The 20,459-nt window shown below is 40.0% G+C and overlaps 1 protein-coding gene across 2 annotated transcripts in view; it reads left to right on the forward strand.

The window, feature by feature from the left end:
- The window catches only part of AR (androgen receptor), a gene marked incomplete at both ends in the record, with an annotated part of 166,016 nt that overhangs the window by 82,200 nt on the left and 63,357 nt on the right, over positions 1-20,459 (forward strand). For both annotated transcript variants that reach the window (XM_082864784.1, XM_082864785.1), the window contains one exon: positions 9,198-9,349. In XM_082864784.1, the coding sequence (XP_082720910.1) occupies positions 9,198-9,349 (152 nt within the window). The remainder of the gene's footprint in view (positions 1-9,197; positions 9,350-20,459) is intronic.

Raw genomic sequence — 20,459 nt, forward strand, 5'->3', positions numbered from 1 at the left:
TTGATAAAAGTATTGGTACTTTAGCTTTCTTTTCATTTCAGTTGCATGGAATACCTTTTTCTGTCCCTTCACTTCCAGTCTGTGTGTGTCTTTCAATCTGAAGTGAGTCTACTGTAGGCAGCATATATATGGGTCTTATTTTTTTAATGCATTCATTCTCTCTATATCGTTTGACTGGAGCATGTAATCCATTTACATTTAAAGTAATTATTTACTTATTGCCCTTTAGTTAATTGTTTTTTGGTGGGTTTTGCACTTTTTTTCTTCTTCTTCCTCTCTCTTCCCTTTTTTTTTTTTTTTTTTTTTTTTTTTTGCGGTGTGTGGGCCTCTCACTGCTATGGCCTCTCCCATTGCGGAGCACAGGCTCCAGACGCGCAGACTCAGTGGCCATGGCTCATGGGCCCATCTGCTCCACGGCATGTGGGATCTTCCCAGACCAGGGCACGAACCCGTGTCCCCTGCATCAGCAGGCAGACTCTCAACCACTGCGCCACCAGGGAAGCCCCTCTCATCCTTTTTGATTTGATGACTTTCTTTAGTGTTATGTTTGAATTTCTCTTTTTTGCATGTGTATCTTATGTTTTATATATATATATATATATATATATATATATATAATGATAACGATTTGATGTTGATCATCTCTTAAGTTTGAATGCATTCTAACAACCCTACATTTTTATCACCCCCCCAAACATTTGATGTTTTTGATATCATATTTTACATCTTTTTGTTTTGTGTATTCTTTACCTATAGTGGATAGATATAGATGATTTTAATACTTTTGTCTTTTAACCTTGATACCAGTTTTATATATGGTTAATCTATTACCTTCACTGTATCTTTGCCTTTACCAATGAAATCTTTTATCACATACTTTTCATATTTCTAGTAATGGTCTTTTCTTGCAGTGTGGATTTAGTGGTAGTAAACTCTTTTCACTTCTTTTTGTTAGTGAAACTTTTTATCTCTCCTTTAAATCTGAATGATAACCTTGTTGGGGAGAATATTCTTTGTTGTATGTTTTTTCCTTTCATCACTTTTAATATATCTTGCCATTCCCTTCTGCCCTGCAAATTTCCTGCTGAAAAGTGAGCTGATAGTCTTGTTAGTCTTTCTAATTGCTTATTTCTCTTGCTGCTTTTAAGATTCTCTTTAACTATTGCCATTTTATTTGTCTGTCTTGGTGTAGACCTTTTTGAGTTCATCTTGTTTGTGACTCTTTGTGCTTTCTGGACCTTGATGTATGTTTCTTTTCCCTGGTTAGGGAAGTTCTCAGGTATTATTTCTTCAAATAAGTTATCTGCCCCTTTCCCTCTGTCTTCTCCTTCTGGGATCCCTATAATGTGAATGGTAGTACACTTGATGTTGTTCCATATGTCTCTTAAATTGTTCTCATTTAAATTATTTTTTTCTCTTCAGCCTGGGTGATTTCCACTACTCTGTATTCCAGTTTGCTGATCCATTCCTCTGTATCACCTTATCTACGGTTGATTCCTTCTAGTGTATTATTTTTTTTAACATCTTTATTGGAGTATAATTGCTTTACAATGGTATGTTAGTTTCAGCTTCACAACAAAATGAATCAGTTACATATATACATATATTCCCATATCTCTTCCGGCTTGCGTTTCCCTCCCTCCCACCCTCCCTATCCCACCCCTCCAGGCGGTCACAAAGCACCGAGCTGATCTCTCTGTGCTATGCGGCTGCTTCCCACTAGCTATCTACCTTACGTTTGGTAGTGTATATATGTCCATGCCTCTTTATCGCTTTGTCACCGTTTACCCTTCCCCCTCCCCATAGCCTCAAGTCCATTCTCTAGTAAGTCTGTGTCTTTATTCCTGTTTCACCCCTAGGTTTTTCATGACATTTTTTTTAATTCCATATATATGTGTTAGCATACGGTATTTGTCTCTCTCTTTCTGACTTACTTCACTCTGTATGACAGACTCTAGGTCTATCCACCTCATTACAAATAGCTCAATTTCATCTCTTTTTATGGCTGAGTAATATTCCATTGTATATATGTGCCACATCTTCTTTATCCATTCATCCAATGATGGACACTTAGGTTGTTTCCATCTCTGGGCTATTGTAAATAGAGCTGCAATGAACATTTTGGTACATGACTCTTTTTGAATTATGGTTTTCTCAGGGTATATGCCCAGTAGTGGGATTGCTGGGTCATATGGTAGTTCTATTTGTAGCTTTTTAAGGAACCTCCATACTGTTCTCCACAGTGGCTGTATCAATTTACATTCCCACCAACAGTGTAAGAGGGTTCCCTTTTCTCCACACCCTCTCCAGCATTTATTGTTTCTAGATTTTTTGATGATGGCCATTCTGACTGGTGTGAGATGATATCTCATTGTAGTTTTGATTTGCATTTCTCTCATGATTAGTGATGTTGAGCATTCTTTCATGTGTTTGTTGGCACTCTGTATATCTTCTTTGGAGAAATGTCTATTTAGGTCTTCTACCCATTTTTGGATTGGGTTGTTTGTTTTTTTGTTATTAAGCTGCATGAGCTGCTTATAAATTTTGGAGATTAATCCTTTGTCAGTTGCTTCATTTGCAAATATTTTCTCCCATTCTGAGGGTTGTCTTTTGGTCTTCTTTATGGTTTCCTTTGCTGCGCAAAAACTTTTAAGTTTCATTAGGTCCCATTTGTTTACTCTTGTTTTTATTTCCATTTCTCTAGGAGGTGGGTCAAAAAGGACCTTGCTGTGATTTATGTCATAGAGTGTTCTGCCTATGTTTTCCTCTAAGAGTTTGATAGTTTCTGGCCTTACATTTAGGTCTTTAATCCATTTTGAGCTTATTTTTGTGTATGGTGTTAGGGAGTGATCTAATTTCATACTTTTACATGTAGCTGTCCAGTTTTCCCAGCACCACTTATTGAATAGGCTGTCCTTTCTCCACTGTACATTTCTGCCTCCTTTGTCAAAGATAAGGTGACCATATGTGTGTGGGTTTATCTCTGGGCTTTCTATCCTGTTCCATTGATCTATCTTTCTGTTTTTGTGCCAGTACCATACCGTCTTGATAACTGTAGCTTTGTAGTATAGTCTGAAGTCTGGGAGCCTGATTCCTCCAGTTCCTTCTTTCGTTCTCAAGATTGCTTTGGCTATTCGGGGTCTTTTGTGTATTATTTATTTCAATTATTGTATTCTTCAGCTCTGTTTGGTTCTTATACTTTCTATCTCCTTGTTAAAATTCTGTTCATCCACTCTTCTCCCAAGTTCATTGAGCACCCTTATGATCATTAACTTGAACTCTTTATTGGATATATTGCATATCTCCATTTCATTTACTTCATTTTCTGAGGTATTGTCCTGTTCCTTTGTTTGGAATATAGTCCTCTGTCTCCTCATTTTGCCTATTTTCTGTTTTTATTTCTACTTATTAGGCAGATCAGTTACATTTCACAGTCTCGGAGAAGTGACGTTATATAGAGGATGTTCTCTGAGGCCCAGCAGCACACTGCCCTCTGTTCACCAGAGATATATGCTCTGAAGGTGCCCCCTTGTGCATGCATGTGCCCTTCTTTTGTGGCAGGGCTGACTACTGTAGGAATGCTGGTAGGTGGTGTTGGTTCCCAGCCTGGCTGGCTGCCAGGCCCTCCCTTGTGCAGTGGCTTGATGGTGGGTGGGGCTGTGTCTTGACTCAGCTGGCTGTGTGGCTCAAGGGTTCCTGGGGCTGATGCCAGCCCCCTGGTGGGCAGGGCTTGGCCCTGGTATAGCTGGCTTCAGATCCTGTTGGGTCCCAGGGCTGGTGCTGGTCTGTGGATGTGGAGGGCTGGGCCCTCGTGCAGCTGCCTCTGTGACCCCAAGAGTCTGGTGCTGGTGCTGACTAGCTGGTGTGTGGAGTTGAGTCCTGATGTGAGAAGATTTAGTATTGTTAAGATGGTAATACTTTCCATGGATTCAAAGTCATCTCTCTCAAAATCCCAACTTACTTCTCAGCAATGGTGTGAGCTGCTTTACCTCCAGCATCTCACTGAATCTTCATAGCAGTCTTATGAGTTCTATATTTCTTTATGCACTTTGCATGTGAAGAAATTTAAGCAAAATGACTTGTTCAAGGTCATTCTGTTAGAAAGTGGCAGATATGACCATGAAAACCAGATGTTGTACCTGTATACCTTCCCACTTCAACAAAGGGCATCATTAAAGAGAATTGGAGAGATATGACATAAGCTCGGGTAATACTTTTAAAAGAAAACATGATTGTCTTCTTGGACAGACAGTTATCAAATTTAGAATCTCAGGCTGTCAGGGGAAACGTAGCTACAAGTCTTATATCATTACTTTGCCAATTTTTCTACTGAAATATCCTTTATACCCCCAAAGAAGTAGGCACAAGTGATCTATGAGGAGAAAATAACTTTGAACTCTTTGATTTTTATCTTAAAAATTCATTTAAAGTCTTCATTATGTTCCACAATGTGATTAATAAAAATATTTTTTAATTACTCAACATCAGGAAAAATATGATGCTCTGTAAAGATGTTTGGTGGTTTCCTAAATCCCTTCTTGTTTGAAAAGTACAGAGGTATGTACAAAAATGTTATACTTTTACACATCTAGCCTTTTTTCCTTCTCTCTCCACCTATATTTACCTTTCCCTAAGAATACTGTATAGCCAAGAAAGATGGTCTTTTTTATTTTAAGACTATAAGACATTTCCCTTTTTTATGGTAAGACAAAAGGTAATGACATTCTAGACTTATAATGCAGCTACCATGTGGCAGCATAGAGGGAAGGACTTAACATTTGTTATTCAATGTAGTTCTCACAAAAGCTCTCAAGGGTAGAAAATATCCTCACTCTCCAGATGAGGCAAGCTGATCTCAGAGAGCCTAATTACTGGGCCCAAGGTTCAGTGGTGGAGACAAGATATTAACCCAGGTCTGGCTGGCTCAAAAGCCCTGCTGAGTTTACATTCTCTCCCAAACAGGGAAAACTGGTCTGTGACTTTTACATTTCATCCTGGTTCCACAATTACTGAGGGACTTGCTTAAATTAGCCAGACCCCTTAAGGGATCTAAAGTATCCTCAAGTATGAGAGACAGAGAAACAGAGAAAGAAAGACAGAGAAAGAGAGGGAGATAGAGAGAGATCAGGGGAGAGAGAGAGAGAGAGAGAGACTGAGATTACAGCTGGGTGCCAAGGGTTTCTGAACCCAACTTACTCATGGTTGAGCTGGCGTTTGTAAGCCTATAGCTTCTAGTAAACCACTTTCATTTAATTAGTTGTGAAACCATTGGAGAATAGCAAGTCATGTTCTTGTTTGGAAAACTTCCATGCTATGTGGCAGGGCTTTTGCTTCAGACTTCATAAAACTGAATGCCCAGCACTGGGATAATAAGTGAGCACATAACACAGGGGAGGTGGTAAAAAACACAATGTTGCATTCAAATTCTGCACTTACTTATTCTCAGAGCAAACCTCTGCCGTGATTGCAGTTAGAATTTTATGTAGGGAGATGTTAGAAACTCCTGAGGTTTTTCTTTTAATTTTTTTTATTGTGTCCTGTTATAGCCATACAAAATACATGTAACATGCAAGTTACTTATACAGCATAATAATAAAACAAACACTCATGAGCCCTGATTAAGGAATGAGAACATTAACATTATTATTTGTTCACTAGTTTAACTAATCCCAGGACCTAGAATGGTGCCAGATGTGTAGCAGGTGCTTAATAAATATTTTTAAATTAATGCATAAATCAGTTTGTATCTTCCTTCCTTATATCATTACCCCACAGCCTCCCCTCAGGGATAACCACTGTCCTATATTTGGGGTTTATCACTCCCTGGCATTTTTATGTCTTTTCATATATATATTCCCAAATTACATATTGTTTACTTTTGCTTCTTTTCAAACTCTATGTAATGGAATCATATTGTATGTATGCTATTATGAATTGTCTTTTATGCAACGTTAGCTTGTGAGATTCGCCTATTTTTAGATATATTCTGTTCCTTGTCATTGCTGAATTGTACTTTATTGAATGAGTATGATATAATTTATTTATCCTTTCTCCTCTCAGTGGATGTTTATCATTTCTGCTTCTATAAACAAAGCTGGTATGTCCATTTCTGCATATGCTTCCTGGTACAAATGTGCACAAGTTTCTCTAGAATACAAACCTGGGAGAGGGACTGCAGTTGTAATTCTCATTTCCAGTGCTAGAAGATCAATCAGTCCATGAGTCACTGCAATGTGCCCTTTGTTCACACTAGGCCAGGGTCAGTGGGAATCCTGTCCAAATCATTTTGCCAGAGAGAGGAGGGAGGAGGTAGGCAGAGACTGGCCTGGTAAGGTCAGGAAATATCTCAGGCCTCTAGCCAAAGTGGGTTGTAATTAGGAAAAATTCAAATTCTAAAATTGCCTTCATTATTTCTCCTACTCTTCCACCTCCTTTATAGCTATTTTTGTGTGAGGTGTATTTTATTAAATTCATATCTAATAAATAAAATGATGACTTTCTTCAGTCTTTAAGTATTGATTATAAATTTGATTAATTAGATTCTTTTAAATAATTTGTGTTGTATTTTAAATTTTAGTATGGATGAAAATTTCTATTTTTAAAGGATCTTTCCAAAAAGACCACTTATTTACTTTATGCAGGTTCTCATTTTGTTTATCTAATATTTACTCTTCAATCATATAATAATAATTACTGTCATTACCATCATCATTTCATTCATATATACACATATATACCTTTATACCTTTCAAAATGCATTTCTGTCTTTGAGGTACTTTCTCATTTGTAGCAATATGCACTCTACTTTATTATATCATCTACTATGTTATTTTACAGTTCTTTGCTTCCTGTCTTTCTTCTCTACTAAATAGCAAGTTGCTTAGAGGCAAGGATAATATCTTGATCATCACTATATCCCCAGCACTTATCCCTGTACCTGGTCCATAGGGCCAGGTGCTAGGAGTTGAGTTGAATCAACTTATCTAATCTAGACCTTCAGTCTCATAATATGGTTAGCCATTGGTAACAAATCCACACTTTGTAGTCAGACTTACCTCAGATGGTAACCTGGCATTTCCACTTACTATAGGAGTGATCTTGAACAAGTTTACTTAATTTTCCTGAGCATCAGCTTCCTCTCCTACAATATAGGGATGATACAGAACTACCTGGCAGGGTTGTTATAAAGATTAAATGAGATGATATATATGAAATAGCTTGGCACATAAAGTGCCTTAATACATGTCCTTTAGATTTTAACTGTATTAGTTACAGAAGTCATAAAATGTAAGAAGAAGATTAAGACACTTTAAAACAAACAAAGAAACAATAGCAAAAAGCCTCTGCGTCTTCTCTTTGTTTCATGAATGAGGATGGGGGCACAATTTTTACCCAAGGGAATGACATTTTTAGCCAAAGGAATGACATTCTTAGCTTTTCTCCCATTTGTTTATGGAAAGTGAGCTCTTTTCCTGTGGAACCTGTGGCCCTCCTAGTCTTGGTCTGGTGGACAGACTCCTGCTGGCTTTCCAGTTAAGGTAGGAAAGGGAAGGATTATGGGGAGAAGAGATAGGCCGCCATAATCAGCTGCTGGGTTTGCATATGAGCAAAACTTTCTGAGTGCTTTCTGTTGTACTTGGGATGTGAATAAAAGCTAATATTTGTGTCTTAGAGATAAAGTGTTTGTCAAGTGTAGCCTGAGTGAAAGCCTTCTTTGCTCTTGCCCTGCCAGGGCTGCTCACTGAGCATTGAGAGGAGGATAACCTTTCATTCTCTTTTGGGATTCTGATGACTGTGCTGAGTATAACCAAAGAGTCATGGGTAGAAAGTGAAGGTGAGTACTGAGAAGACAATAGGATAATGGAAATTGTGTTAGATTTGGAGTTAGAGAGTCCTGGGCTTAGGTCAAATAGTTTTGAGCTTTTCTTCTCTGAGTCTGACTTTCTTCATCTGATATAATAATGAGAAAAAAATGTCTCACAGAATTGTTTTGAGGAGTTGAAATCACCCAACACAGTGAACAGGCTTATTTTCCTTCCTTTCTTTGCTTAGTAAGAAAGAAGTATTCATAAAAATGGTGGCTGCATTCCTGTGGATGAGAGAATATGCAGTTGTCACCTATCTGTGGCAGATTTACCCAAGAAGTTAATTACGTTTTGTTTAATGATTAGACATAGGACATAGAAGAGGAAAAAATTGACCTTTGGGTAGTACGAACCATGTTCCATTTGTTTAAACTTGAATTAATTACCATGGGAGACTAAGAGCTACCTTTCCATTAAGGTTTTAGGATTGGCTTTCTGGCCCTCTCCTTCAGTCCACTTGGAAGGACACAGACACAGATCCTCTTGGAGATAGGCAGTTAAACTAGGTGACCTGTGAAGCTCCATCCTAGCCCAAGGAACCTGAGTATTCTAATGGCTAAGTGTTGAGATGGTTGCCTGAAAGGTTTCCAGCATCATTGTGCATCATTTCACAATAAAATCTGGCATAGGGATTCTGCTACTTTATGTTACAGAATGTGGGTGGGGGATTTACATGTGATTTAGATAGACTCCTAAAGAAAGTGAGGGAATGGAAAAAAGACCAAAGAAGACTGGTATGATAATACTAATCATGATCCCTCACTTCTGTATTCATTTCAAGAGCTTTTTATACTTTTGTTTAATTCATACCTCCACTCACACAAGTAGCTCGGTAAGATGGGTGATAATTATTCCTACTTACAGATGAGAGTGAGGCTCAGAGAACTAGAGCAAAGCACATCAAAGTGCTTTGATGCTTAGTCTGGTTTTTCCATAGGTCTCCCTTTGGATAAGGTAAGGTCTTAGGGCTGAGTACATACCCTTTAGTTACTCTGAAATTGTTTCCTGACCACCAACTTAAGTTAAAGACCTTAACCTCAGGTTTCTGCCTTCATCCTTCCCTCATGTAGACATAGCCCATGAGATTGGCTGATTCCAGAGAACTTCTCACATCCTTTCACAGGATTCAAAAGGGCTCTGTCCACATGACAGGAAACCCTACATACATAATCCCTAGGAGAAGTCCAAGGAAAATTCAGCTTCGCCCTGACTCAGTTAAGCAATAAATAATATTTTACATGTGCACTTTACTGCTGAAGACTTCAGACTTCTACCCTCCTGTTTCTGTCAAGTACTGACATGTGTTGCATTGTTCCTCTTGGGTCTTTTCAGTTTGGAGACTACCAAGGACCATGTTCTGCCCATCGACTATTACTTTCCACCCCAGAAGACCTGCCTAATTTGTGGGGATGAAGCTTCTGGCTGTCACTATGGAGCTCTCACTTGTGGAAGCTGCAAAGTCTTCTTTAAAAGAGCCGCTGAAGGTAAAGGGTCTTGGACACTAACTTCTGTTTCCCTTTCTACTTTATCTTCTAAAAAGAGACACCAGTCTATCAGGACCCAGGATTTTATCATCTCTGAGACAAGGTAACTGGCAGGGCTGGTTCAAAGAACCTAAGAGCCTTAAAAAAAAAGTCAGTTTTCATACTTGCTGGTCCCCTGGCTTTGGCAGCCTTGGTAGTATAGGCAATGTAGGCAATGAAGGTGGTCCCAGCTGGTGCTTGGAGCTTGGTGGGTCCTAGGAATGAAAGAAAAATTAATGATTTGAAAAGATTTAATTTCCTCCTTGCTTGTGTTCCATTCTCCTGCCTAGTGAGGGAAAAAATTGTCCTTATTAGAGAGGTTAGAAGTGGAGAAACCCCAACCGAATCCCCAGCCTGTTCTCTGTGGTGAATACGAAACTGTTCCTTCGTGAAGGCTTTCTGGCCTCGGCCCCAGAAAGGAAGTGTTCTCACTGTTCAGCAGACCATCAGTCTATGCACCTGCTCCCTCCTGCTGCTGCATCCTTGGGGCCTCTTTGCATTAATAGCTCCTAGGTAGATAAGGACCCAAAGTGATGAAACATTTTTATTCTCTCCAGAGAGTTGTCCTCAGTCCCTGTCCATTGGTCCAGAACCATAAGCTAAGTTGCATCTTATATTTGGCTAAGTGGGCTCAAACCCTGGCTCCTTAATATTATTTAACTTAAAACAATTAATGTCTGCTTAGCCCCCAGAGGTGCTCAGGCTGCATCTTACAGGAGGAACTCACACTTCCATACCTCCTATATATACTAGTGCCTCCTTCCTTCCCAATATCCCTGGGCTTAAGCCTCCTACCCATCCACTTCATTCCACATCCTGTACTAAGGGCTTTCTTCTCAAAGGGACACTGATGAACAGTTTCTAGACAGAGATACTCTGCTCTGGGAGCAGACCCAGTTGCTAAACACCACTATTTACTTCTGCCTCCATTTTCCACAAAGGAAGTACATTCTGCCAAGGCCTTTTTCTTCCTTCTCACTGGCCTAGAAGTTTTGAGTTCCAATTCAGAATCAAAACAGACAGCTTTTCCTTATATAAAGGCTACAATCCCTGAGGACAGTCTTGAAAGTGGCAGGTATATAGGCCACACCTTTCAGCAGGAATATGATGACACCCACCAGAGGACAGCAGAAGCACCATAGAGTTCTTGGCATCTAGAGAAAAGGTAGAAAGTGTGTGCCCTTTAACTGGCCTCCCTATTGATAGCCAATTGGAATGATGATTACCTTTTCACCATTTTAGCCAGATGGCAGGAATACCTATAAAATGGAAAGCTATTTTGTTTTCTTCCAGTCCCCCAGGCAACAAGGAGACAGCTAGCATTTAGTATTAATGAAAATATGCTGCATGTTCCACCCATAGCCTTGAGTGGCGCATTACTACTGCTTACACTGGACAGTATGAAGTCCAGGGCACCAGTGCCTAGGCGTAGGCAGTTTGGAAAGAGACAGAGAGCAGTGTCTTCCTTTCTTAAGAGTACTCACAAAAGAATGGCTGTCAGAAAAGGAAATGAGGAGTAGCTCCAAACACTTCAGATCACCCCACCTTCTCCAGTGAGAACCTGTCTCTTCCCCATACCCTGTCATCAGGTAGGCCCTATCTATAGAGCAGAGAATGAACCATAGCACCCATCTAGAGCTAATGTGTCAGTAAGCCCAGGCACCACAGTAATAGCAGCCATATTATATGGGAAAAGAGTTCAAGAAAGCAAGCAAAAAGCAAATTCAATAGTCAGATAGATTAGATTGTATTTGATGCTGCCTTTGGGTTTTACAAACCTGGGTCGTGATATTGTTGCTTTTCGAAAACAGTGGGAATGATCAACCATATTGTGAAAGGGAAGATTTTTCTGTCATAACTATTCCACATGGGAGCTTTCTGAGGAAGTTAGGGCTGAAGGAGGGAGGCAGGCAGAAGGGCAGCTGGCAGGGCTGCCTGGGAGGAGCTCTGCTATTATGTGGATCTTGGACTATTTGAGAACAAGGAAGCTGGGGGGAGGGGTAATCACTCATATTACTGAGCACTTGGAAATCCAGCAAGGTCTCAAAATTCTTCAGTCCCTAGAATCACTTGTTAGGGAAACTTGGTGATATTTTATTTGAGAAAATGAGACTCTATGAACTCACGGAGCCAAATGCTCTTAACTGCTTGAAATATTAAAATCTCCAGTGGATTCATTGCAAAACTATGGAGCCCATTGGTTCCTTTGGAATGTGAACCACAGGTTCCAGTCCTGAGCCCTTTGAGGGACAGGAGAATGTGGTTTAAGAAAAAACATGAAACAAAGCAAAAAACAATTATTGGTGTGTTCTTTCACCTCCCATCTGTAAAGCTTGGTAGCTGGAGTTTACTGCCATTATTATCTCTATTTGAAGACAAGGGGCTGTCTTATTACCTGCAGAGAACATTTATTGATTTTTTTTTTTTTTACAATGCGTCTTTATTGCCCAAATGGCCTTTCTGAAGGTGATTGTGAATCTTCCTTGTTGAAACTTGGAATTCCACCTGTCTTGGAGGGAGTGGGAGCACAAATCTTTTCTTCCTCATTTGTCTGTCGTTGTCAGTAAGCTCAGATGGAGTATTCAGAGTGTTGATTACCACTTTATTCATGGTTTCAGAAATCTCTGGACTGGGCACAGGTACAAGACTTAAAAGCCTGGCATGTCAGACAGAAATCCATTTCTAGCTTTGGTAGTTCATAAACCATGAAGCTTTAATGCTGTCATTGGTGCAAGGCTCAGCACAGAGTCGATTGTAATCTAGCCAGGTTTTCCTGTTGAGGAGGAAGAAGAAGAGAAGAGAGCCCCACATTTTCTCGTTGTCAGTAATGCTGGGAGTTTGGGGTGATGGTGAGGCTAGTCAGGGAAGGATCTGAATATTTTGAGATTAAAAAATAATGGTAATAGGTCAAGGGGGTAAAAACCACTAAAATCTGCTTGATGGAAACTTAGTGAAATAATGTGTTTGTGTATGTGTGTGTGTGTAAGCGCATTTGAGTGGATGGTCTGTGGGTTTGAAACAGGCATGTAGAGAATCAGTTAGTGGTGGGTGGGTGAGATGAGTGGGGAGGTAAAAGGGGAAGGCATGTTAGATGCTATCAAAAAGACCAGGAAGTCAAAGGAAGGTGATATCCATGAGCAGGGTAGGGGCTCAGAGGGGGTTTAGTTGTGTGACATTGGATAAGAATTTTTCCCCCTTTGGACCTCAGTTTTCCCTGTCTGTAAAATAAGGGAGTTAAACTAGATACTTTTAAAATGCCTTTTCAGCTTAGACTTTTTGTGACAATTCTGCAAGTTCCAAACACCATCATTGTTATTTCAGCAAACACACATGCATTTATACCTGTATGCATGTTTGGTGTTGCCTTCCTAGAAGATGGTGAATCCTAGCTCCCATTCTCTTAAAAAAATCAATCTTCAGAGGGGAATAGAGCCAGCTGAGAGAGTGCACTGTGGATGGGCTGGGTTAAAAGTCAGGACTGACATTCCCTCTTCTCCCGGCATTATGACCATGGCTGGATAACTTCCTTTCTTTTCCATTTTCTCATCTGGAAAATCAGGATATGAATCCTCATCTCTACCTCATCATGTTTCAAAGAGGGTTAATTAATTCATCATGTGCATTATGTGCTCAAGAATTTACTATTTTTCAGACATTTTCTAGTAAAACATTGGAGATTGTACATCCATTTGTTTTGTACACATGAAGCACTGTTTGGTACACATCATAAAATTGAAACTGTAGTTTACATTCTGAACTCAAAGAATTACACCATCCTCACTGATGTTTACAATATGTCCCAATTTAGTATCCTTGGCAAATTTTATATAAGTATGGCTTTGATTCTTTCTCTAGCCCCAGGTTTTTGTGAGGAAAGAAATGTAAGTGAACCCTCATTGAACTCTTTCTGTCCTTTAAATCTACTCTTTCCCACCTCAACTCATGTGGAATTGAATGTTACTTCTTGTTTGGAGTCTTGCAGAGAGTTTTTGGTGCATATCAGTGTCCCCTTCACTCCCTGACTTTCCGAGGAACATTTCCCAGGGGCAAGTTAACTCTGCTAGGAGGATCTACTTGCAACTTCAACAGAGCCTTAATCAGGTATCTTTGGCCAAGAAGTTGACTGATCCTGATTGCACGAGTCCTACAGATTTTTTCACAAAGCTCCTATTATCTTTTCTCTGTCTCTGGTTTTCTTAAATATCATAGCCAGACTTTAGATTAGGGGCCAGCAAACTTTTTTCTATAAAGGGCCAGATAGTAAATATTTTAGACTTTGTGGCCTATATGGTCTCTGACTGTACTATTCAACTCTGCCTTTGTAGCATGAAAGCAAACCTAGACAAAACTAATGGGTATGACTGTACTACAGTAAAACTTTATGGGCACTGAAATTTATATTTCATTTAATTTTCACATGCTTTTAAATACTATTTTTTTATTTTTTCCAACCATTTAAAATGTAAAAATCATTCTCAGTTCTTGAGCCACACAAAGACAAGCAGCACATTGGATTTGGCTTGTGAATTGTAGTTTGTTGACTCTTGCTCCTGTGCTTACAAATCTGCATAGTAAATTTTGCTCTTTCTGGTCTCCTGGTATCTTAGCAACTCTCTAGATTATCTAATTTTAAACATTCTTCTGAGTTGGCCAGTCAAAGTTTGTTCCCCTTGCTTGCCTAGAATACCTGATCTGGTGGCATCTAGGTCTTGAGCATTTTTCACTAAACAGGAGAAAAATAAACAAATCTAGGAATGCTACAAGAGGATACTTTTTTTCTGATGATCTTGTAGATCACTCACCCTTGCAATACCCAGAGGAGAAGTTGAAAATATTCTACACATTTTCTTTTTAGACTTTTGTACCATAACCATATGGATAACTATAAAATATATATGAATGAGTTTTGATGGACACCACATATACCCCAGATGGTATAGAGGAAGGGCTTTGGGGACTCTCTGGTACTAAGCGTTATGGAAAAACTCTGTCTCATAGAAAGTAAGGCCCAGGTGGCCAGCTGAGTTATGAATCTACCATATATTTCCCCATGATTCTTTGTCTTTACACATTTGCTGGCTTAATTCTGGTCCTCCTCATCACAAGACTAGACCACAGGCTTGCAGAATAAGTAATTTAGCTCTGTAACTCATTCCAGTTGATGCCCACCCAAGTCTCTTATTAGAGCCCAATTTGGGAGCCATGTCAAGAATTTGCCATTGCTCGTCTATAGTGCCCTGTGACTGCTTATTTATAGCATGTGCATCTTATGAAACAATGATTAACATGAAATTTCTGTGTCACTTGTAAGATCTTCTGAGTCCATTGTCTCACTCCACCTTGCCTTATTATTCCCCAGTGTGTTATATTTTTAAAGCCCATCCATATACTGCAGCCAGAAGCTTTTTTAATCCCTCACAGAATCTCTTGATAATTGTGAAACTCTGGGTGGTAGATTTTAGCAGTTGGTTGCTCTTGCAAGGGTGTTAGACCCACTTTTTCTTCAGAGGTAGGAGTTATTTCTTACTTCTCTGATCTCTAGTCTAGTCCCATGGCAAGAAACACACCGTCCCTCATAATAACTGAATTCTGGGAGAAGCTGTTATTTCAAAAAACAATCTCTTCAGTTATAATAGTCATGTGTGCATACTTCTGGAACCTATTTTTCAGGTGTTCACGCTCCTTCTCTTCATGGCTAGGTAACTGCCCTCAGCATTCCAAGGAGGCAGGTAATCTTTTTACCTGTCAGAAGAGAGCACAGAAAAGGAAACTTCCTCCTATCCAAAAAAGGAAACTGGGACTTGGAGGTGAATGATTCTTTATAAAGGGAGCAAAGGGATTAGAATTCTCAGTCCATTTGCTTCCAGCCCATGTTGTGACTCCTGATACATCCCACTGAAATCACCACAGCTTCTGGCTAGACTCGTGCCAATATTTTACTGAGTACTTCATAAGAACAGGCCTGGTGGTAATCTACTCATGCATTCAGTCAGTATACATTTGCTGGGTCCTTACTACACATGAGATACTAGGCTCACATACTCAAGATACAGAGCCTACCTGAAGGAACTTAGTGATCATAGCCCTGGACACTTTTAAATTTCTTCAGTGGATGAAGAGCTATCATATCCGATTTCCATTGAACTTCCCAACCACCTAGAACAGAGGAAGATGTCATCCTCCTTATTTTCCATGTAAGCAAACTGAGGTTTTCTCAGTTAATCAACAGGTAGTAAGTGGACTATCTGGATGTAAACCCAGGCCTTCTGGGTCCAATGCTAGCAGTCACTCTCTTACAGCACAGCTACCCCTCAAATATATAAACATACTAACCTAAAGCAGAAAGAAAGTGCAATGCCTAGGCAAACAAGAAAGACAACAGTGAAGAGGAACAATAGAGTCAGAAATTAAAGAATTTACGAAAGACTTAAGTACTGTGGGGAGAAACCAAGGAGCCAATGAGTAGCACCAATATCACAGGGAGCTTTCTTCCAAAAAAGCTCCAAATACTTAAAACAGCTCCAAATACTTAAAACTCTTCATTAGGTAGGGCCAGGGACATGTGAGTAATAGTCCTTCTGCCAACTTCTATTCTTCAGAGGGAAAGTTCTGATTCTGATGAAACCAGGCTTGGTAGCTCTTAATTCACTCTCATCACACAACCACAGAACAGGAAGCATGATTTAACACCTATGCACATGAGAATTTTACTCCTCACTACCAAGCTAAGGGAAGAACTCAGAGACAGGTTGTATGGATACAAATGGTAGAATCATGGTTCCTTGACTCTTTGCTTTGAGCCTTCTCAGATAAGTGTGCCACAGAATGTTTTCCATGGGGCCAGGAACAAGAGAACTCCATTCCCCTCCTCTTTGATGTCATAAACCAGAAACTATTGTCTTTCAGGACAGAGCTAAAAATTGAGGCAAAATCTTCTTCTCTTTTATCAGGGTTTTATCTATTTATTTATTTATTTTTTGCGGTATGTGGGCCTCTCACTGTTGTGGCCTCTCCCGTTGTGGAGCACAGGCTCCGGACGCGCAGGCTCAACGGCCATGGCTCACGGGCACAGCCGCTCCGCGGCATGTGGGATCTTCCCGGACCGGGGCACAAACCCATGTCCCCTGCATCGGCAGGGGGACTCTCAACCACTGTGTCACCAGGGAAGCCCTTATCAGGGTTTTAAATTTTTAATTGTCCTTCCTCTCCTGGTTCACCTCATAGTGTAGACGGACCATGATTTCACTCTGGTACTTGGATATGGAACCTGGAGACTGTGGGCCTCTTACAGGTCCCTAAGTTAGATAACCACATTTCTATAGTCCCATGTTCACAAGTTCTTTCACTTTCTGGGCAGTTGACTCAGCCATGAGTTATTTAATGAAAAGACTTAAAAGATTTGCAGTACTTAGAATCACAGGATCTTTAAATGCTAACCTGTTAAAATTTGAAGGAAGAGAACTCAGAAATCTAAAAATTTGACCAAGCCATTTTATAGATGAGGAAACTGAGGCCCAGAGAGAGGAAGTGACTTTTCCAGGTTCATAGAACATATAAAAGGCAGAAATGAGGGTCTCTCAGCCATTTCTTGTTTCTTGTCTGAGGGGTTCTCCAGCCTCACAGCTGATCAGCAGAGCCTCAGAGATTGTTGCCTTGGAATCTCCAAGAATTATGTAAGGCAGCATAATAAACCTTCATCTTGACTGCAGGGATATCTAAAATTGCTATTTGATGACTGGCACTTTCCCCAGATAACATCCATTTATTCAACAAACAGTCAATGCTTACTTATTGTGTACACTAGACCTATACCAGGCACTGGGATAAGAGAGAACAACAAAAACTAGTCATTGAACACTCAGTATGTATTAGTTGCTTTGTAGACATTTTCTCATTCCATCCTCACGATAACCCTATGATGTAGGTATTATCATTAGCCCTATTTGCAAATGAGGGAACTGAGGCACAGAAGAGTTAAAGTGACTTGCCCAAAGTCATATAACTTGTTAGTGGCTGTGGAGTGAATATGACACAGAGTTTCCAACATAATAGAGTAAGATAAGTGCTGTACTAGAAGTAAGTACACAATCCACTGAGCAGACAGAATAAGAGAATGAGTTATTTTACCTGGAATGTTTAAGAAATTTTCACAGAGGAGTTAAGGGTTGATTTAGGTCTGAAGGGATGCGTAATAGTTTGCCAAGTACAAAAGGTAGGAAGTGAACTTCAGGAAGACAGGACTTCAGGAACAGACTGGCCAAAGACAGGGCTGCGTGAAAGTTGGATGCTTGTTTTAGGAACATTTTGGAGTCCAGAAGTGGTTGAGGGGAACCTCATCAGATGCAGCAGTTCCCTTGACCAGCCTTCAGTTAGCCTTTTATGCCTTCACCCCCCACCCCGATGCTGAGCTGTACATCACTGTCCTACTCTACTCTCTGGACTTTTTGGAAGCACACTGCTATCTAGGTAGTGGAATAAGATGCAGTGCAAGAGCACCAAATGGAGCTCTGGTTCTGCCATTGACTTACTATGTGGCCTTAGGCATGTCTCATTCCTTCTTTTCACTTCAAATCTCCATCTAAATAATAAAAGTGTTGAACTAAATGATCTTGAATATTTTAGCAATAAATCTATAAAAACCTAAATCTTTAACAATAAATCTCTAAAATGTTATAGATATTCCAGATGTTTCTATTGGCCAGGGGTTCACTTTATATGCATCAGCCTTGGAAAATAGAAAACCCAATCCTTAACTCCAAGACTTAATAGATATGCAGCTTTGAGCAAGTCACTTAACTTCTTTGTGCCTCTGTGAAGATAGCAATAGATCACACGGTTATTGTAAGAACTAAATGATATGTAACACAGCTCCAGTGCCCAATAAGTTTTGGTTCCTTCTACTGGAGTGAAGCCTTGTTTATTGGCACACATACACTTATGGTGTCCCCTGGGTAGCAGAAAGGAGAGATGGCAAATAGTATTTATCGTAGTTCTCTGGTAAAGAAGGCTTTGGGTTGGGTTTGGTGTAAGGTCCTCAAACAACCACTTATCTTCAGTGTTACTTAATTGGTGATCCGAAGGGCCAATAACATTTGTATAAGAACATAGCAAAGGTCAATCTCTTCCTCTTTCCTCTTGGCCTCTCAGGGCACTATGAGTAACATTCCCCAGAAAGCCCAGCAAGCATGTGTTCATCGCCTCTCTTGAGTTTTGGGCTTTGGACTCGAAAGTGTCAGAGCTCTCTGTGTATCTTTGCCTGCAACAAGATTTGTCTGACCTCCCTGGTAAATTCAGATCCATAGCCACAGGCCAGGAGAAAAGCTAAGAGAGGTCATAAATTATCTTCCACATTCTTCAGCGATTGGTTTCCCTCATCCAGCCAGTGGCGTGTCTTAAAAGTATGTTGGGGCCAGATTCAATAGAAACCTGAACCAGCACCTGTGTAAATAAAATTTTAAGGCTTCTTTTCCTGAAGCCAGATGGATATTTTTTAAAACCAAGCTGGACTTTATTTTATCTAGAGTACTGTCTCCTACGCTCTTAGTGCTTTGGACCCCTTGGAGGAATGTAGTCTGGTTGTAGTGTTATTGTTTTGTTTATTATTTGTGAGGGAGGGGCATTTATTTCAAAACTCGGATAATGCCTTGGTATGGCCTGTGACTTCACTGTGTATAAAATGAAACTGGTGATGTACCGTCATTCATTCTGCCTCCCACAGGTTGGCTTTATATCCCTACATCCACGCCTGCTCTTCAATTCTGATCCTTTTAAAAACCAGCCAACCAGGTTCCTTAAAAAACTAAAAATAGAACTACCATACGACCTAGCAATCCCACTACTGGGCATATACCCTGAGAAAACCATAATTCAAAAAGAGTCATGTACCACAATGTTCATTGCAGCTCTATTTACAATAGCCAGGACATGGAAGCAACCTAAGTGTCCATCGACAGATGAATAGATAAAGAAGATGTGGCACATATATACAATGGAATATTACTCAGCCATAAAAAGAAATGAAATTGAGTTATTTGTAGTGAGGTGGATAGACCTAGAGTCTGTCATACAGAGTGAAGCAAGTCTGAAGGAGAAAAACAAATACCGTATGCTAACACATATATATGGAATCTAAAAAAAAAAAAGGTTCTGAAGAACCTAGGGGCAGGACAGGAATAAAGATGCAGACGTAGAGAATGGACTTGAGGACACAGGGAGGGAGAAGGGTAAGCTGGGACAAAGTGAGAGAGTGGCATGCACTTATGTATACTACCAAATGTAAAATAGATAGCTAGTGGGAAGCAGCTGCATAGCACAGGGAGATCAGCTCGGCGCTTTGTGACCAACTAGAGGGGTGGGATAGGGAGGATGGGAGGGAGACGCAAGAGGGAGGGGATATGGGGATATATGTATATGTATAGCTGATTCACTATGTTATAAAGCAGAAACTAACACACCATTGTAAAGCAATTATACTCCAATAAAGATGTTTAAAAAATAAATAAAATTAATTAATTAATTAAAATAAAGGAAATAAAAAAAAAAACAAAACAGTCAACCCAAACCAGCATGTAACATACTACTTATCTCTAAGTCCTAACTGAATGACCTTCAGATCTTGTCCAAAACCCTAAATGGGGAAAGGAGGTTAGCATCTTGCCTAAGGCCCCCTGGTCCCAGCAGTAAGTGGATATCCAGTCCTTGAGGTCCCTTAGCTCTGCTCAGCTTCAGAATAGAGACAGGATCCTTCATATGTGTTGCTTATGATTAAAGGCCTCCTACTTCCCACTGTCCTACCGCACCTCTTCTGCCACCCCACCTCTATAGCTTCCATGGCTCCCCAGAAACTCCTCTGTAACCCATGTCACTCGGAAAGAGATTTTCTTGTCTCTTTTGCAATTTCATGAAGACTAGCTAGCAAGTTTAAGTCCAGATTATGCTTCCATGGGGGCAGAGATAGATGTAGAAAACAATAGAAAGGGGTTTGGAGATGTGGAATGATTTGTCACCTATGTAGTGAGCCCTACAAAAATATTGAAATGTTCTCTACTCAGAAGCCCTATTGATATAGGGG

This window comes from Leucopleurus acutus (genome assembly GCF_964270905.1).
Source record: "Leucopleurus acutus genome assembly, chromosome: X".
Lineage (NCBI taxonomy): Eukaryota > Metazoa > Chordata > Mammalia > Artiodactyla > Delphinidae > Leucopleurus > Leucopleurus acutus.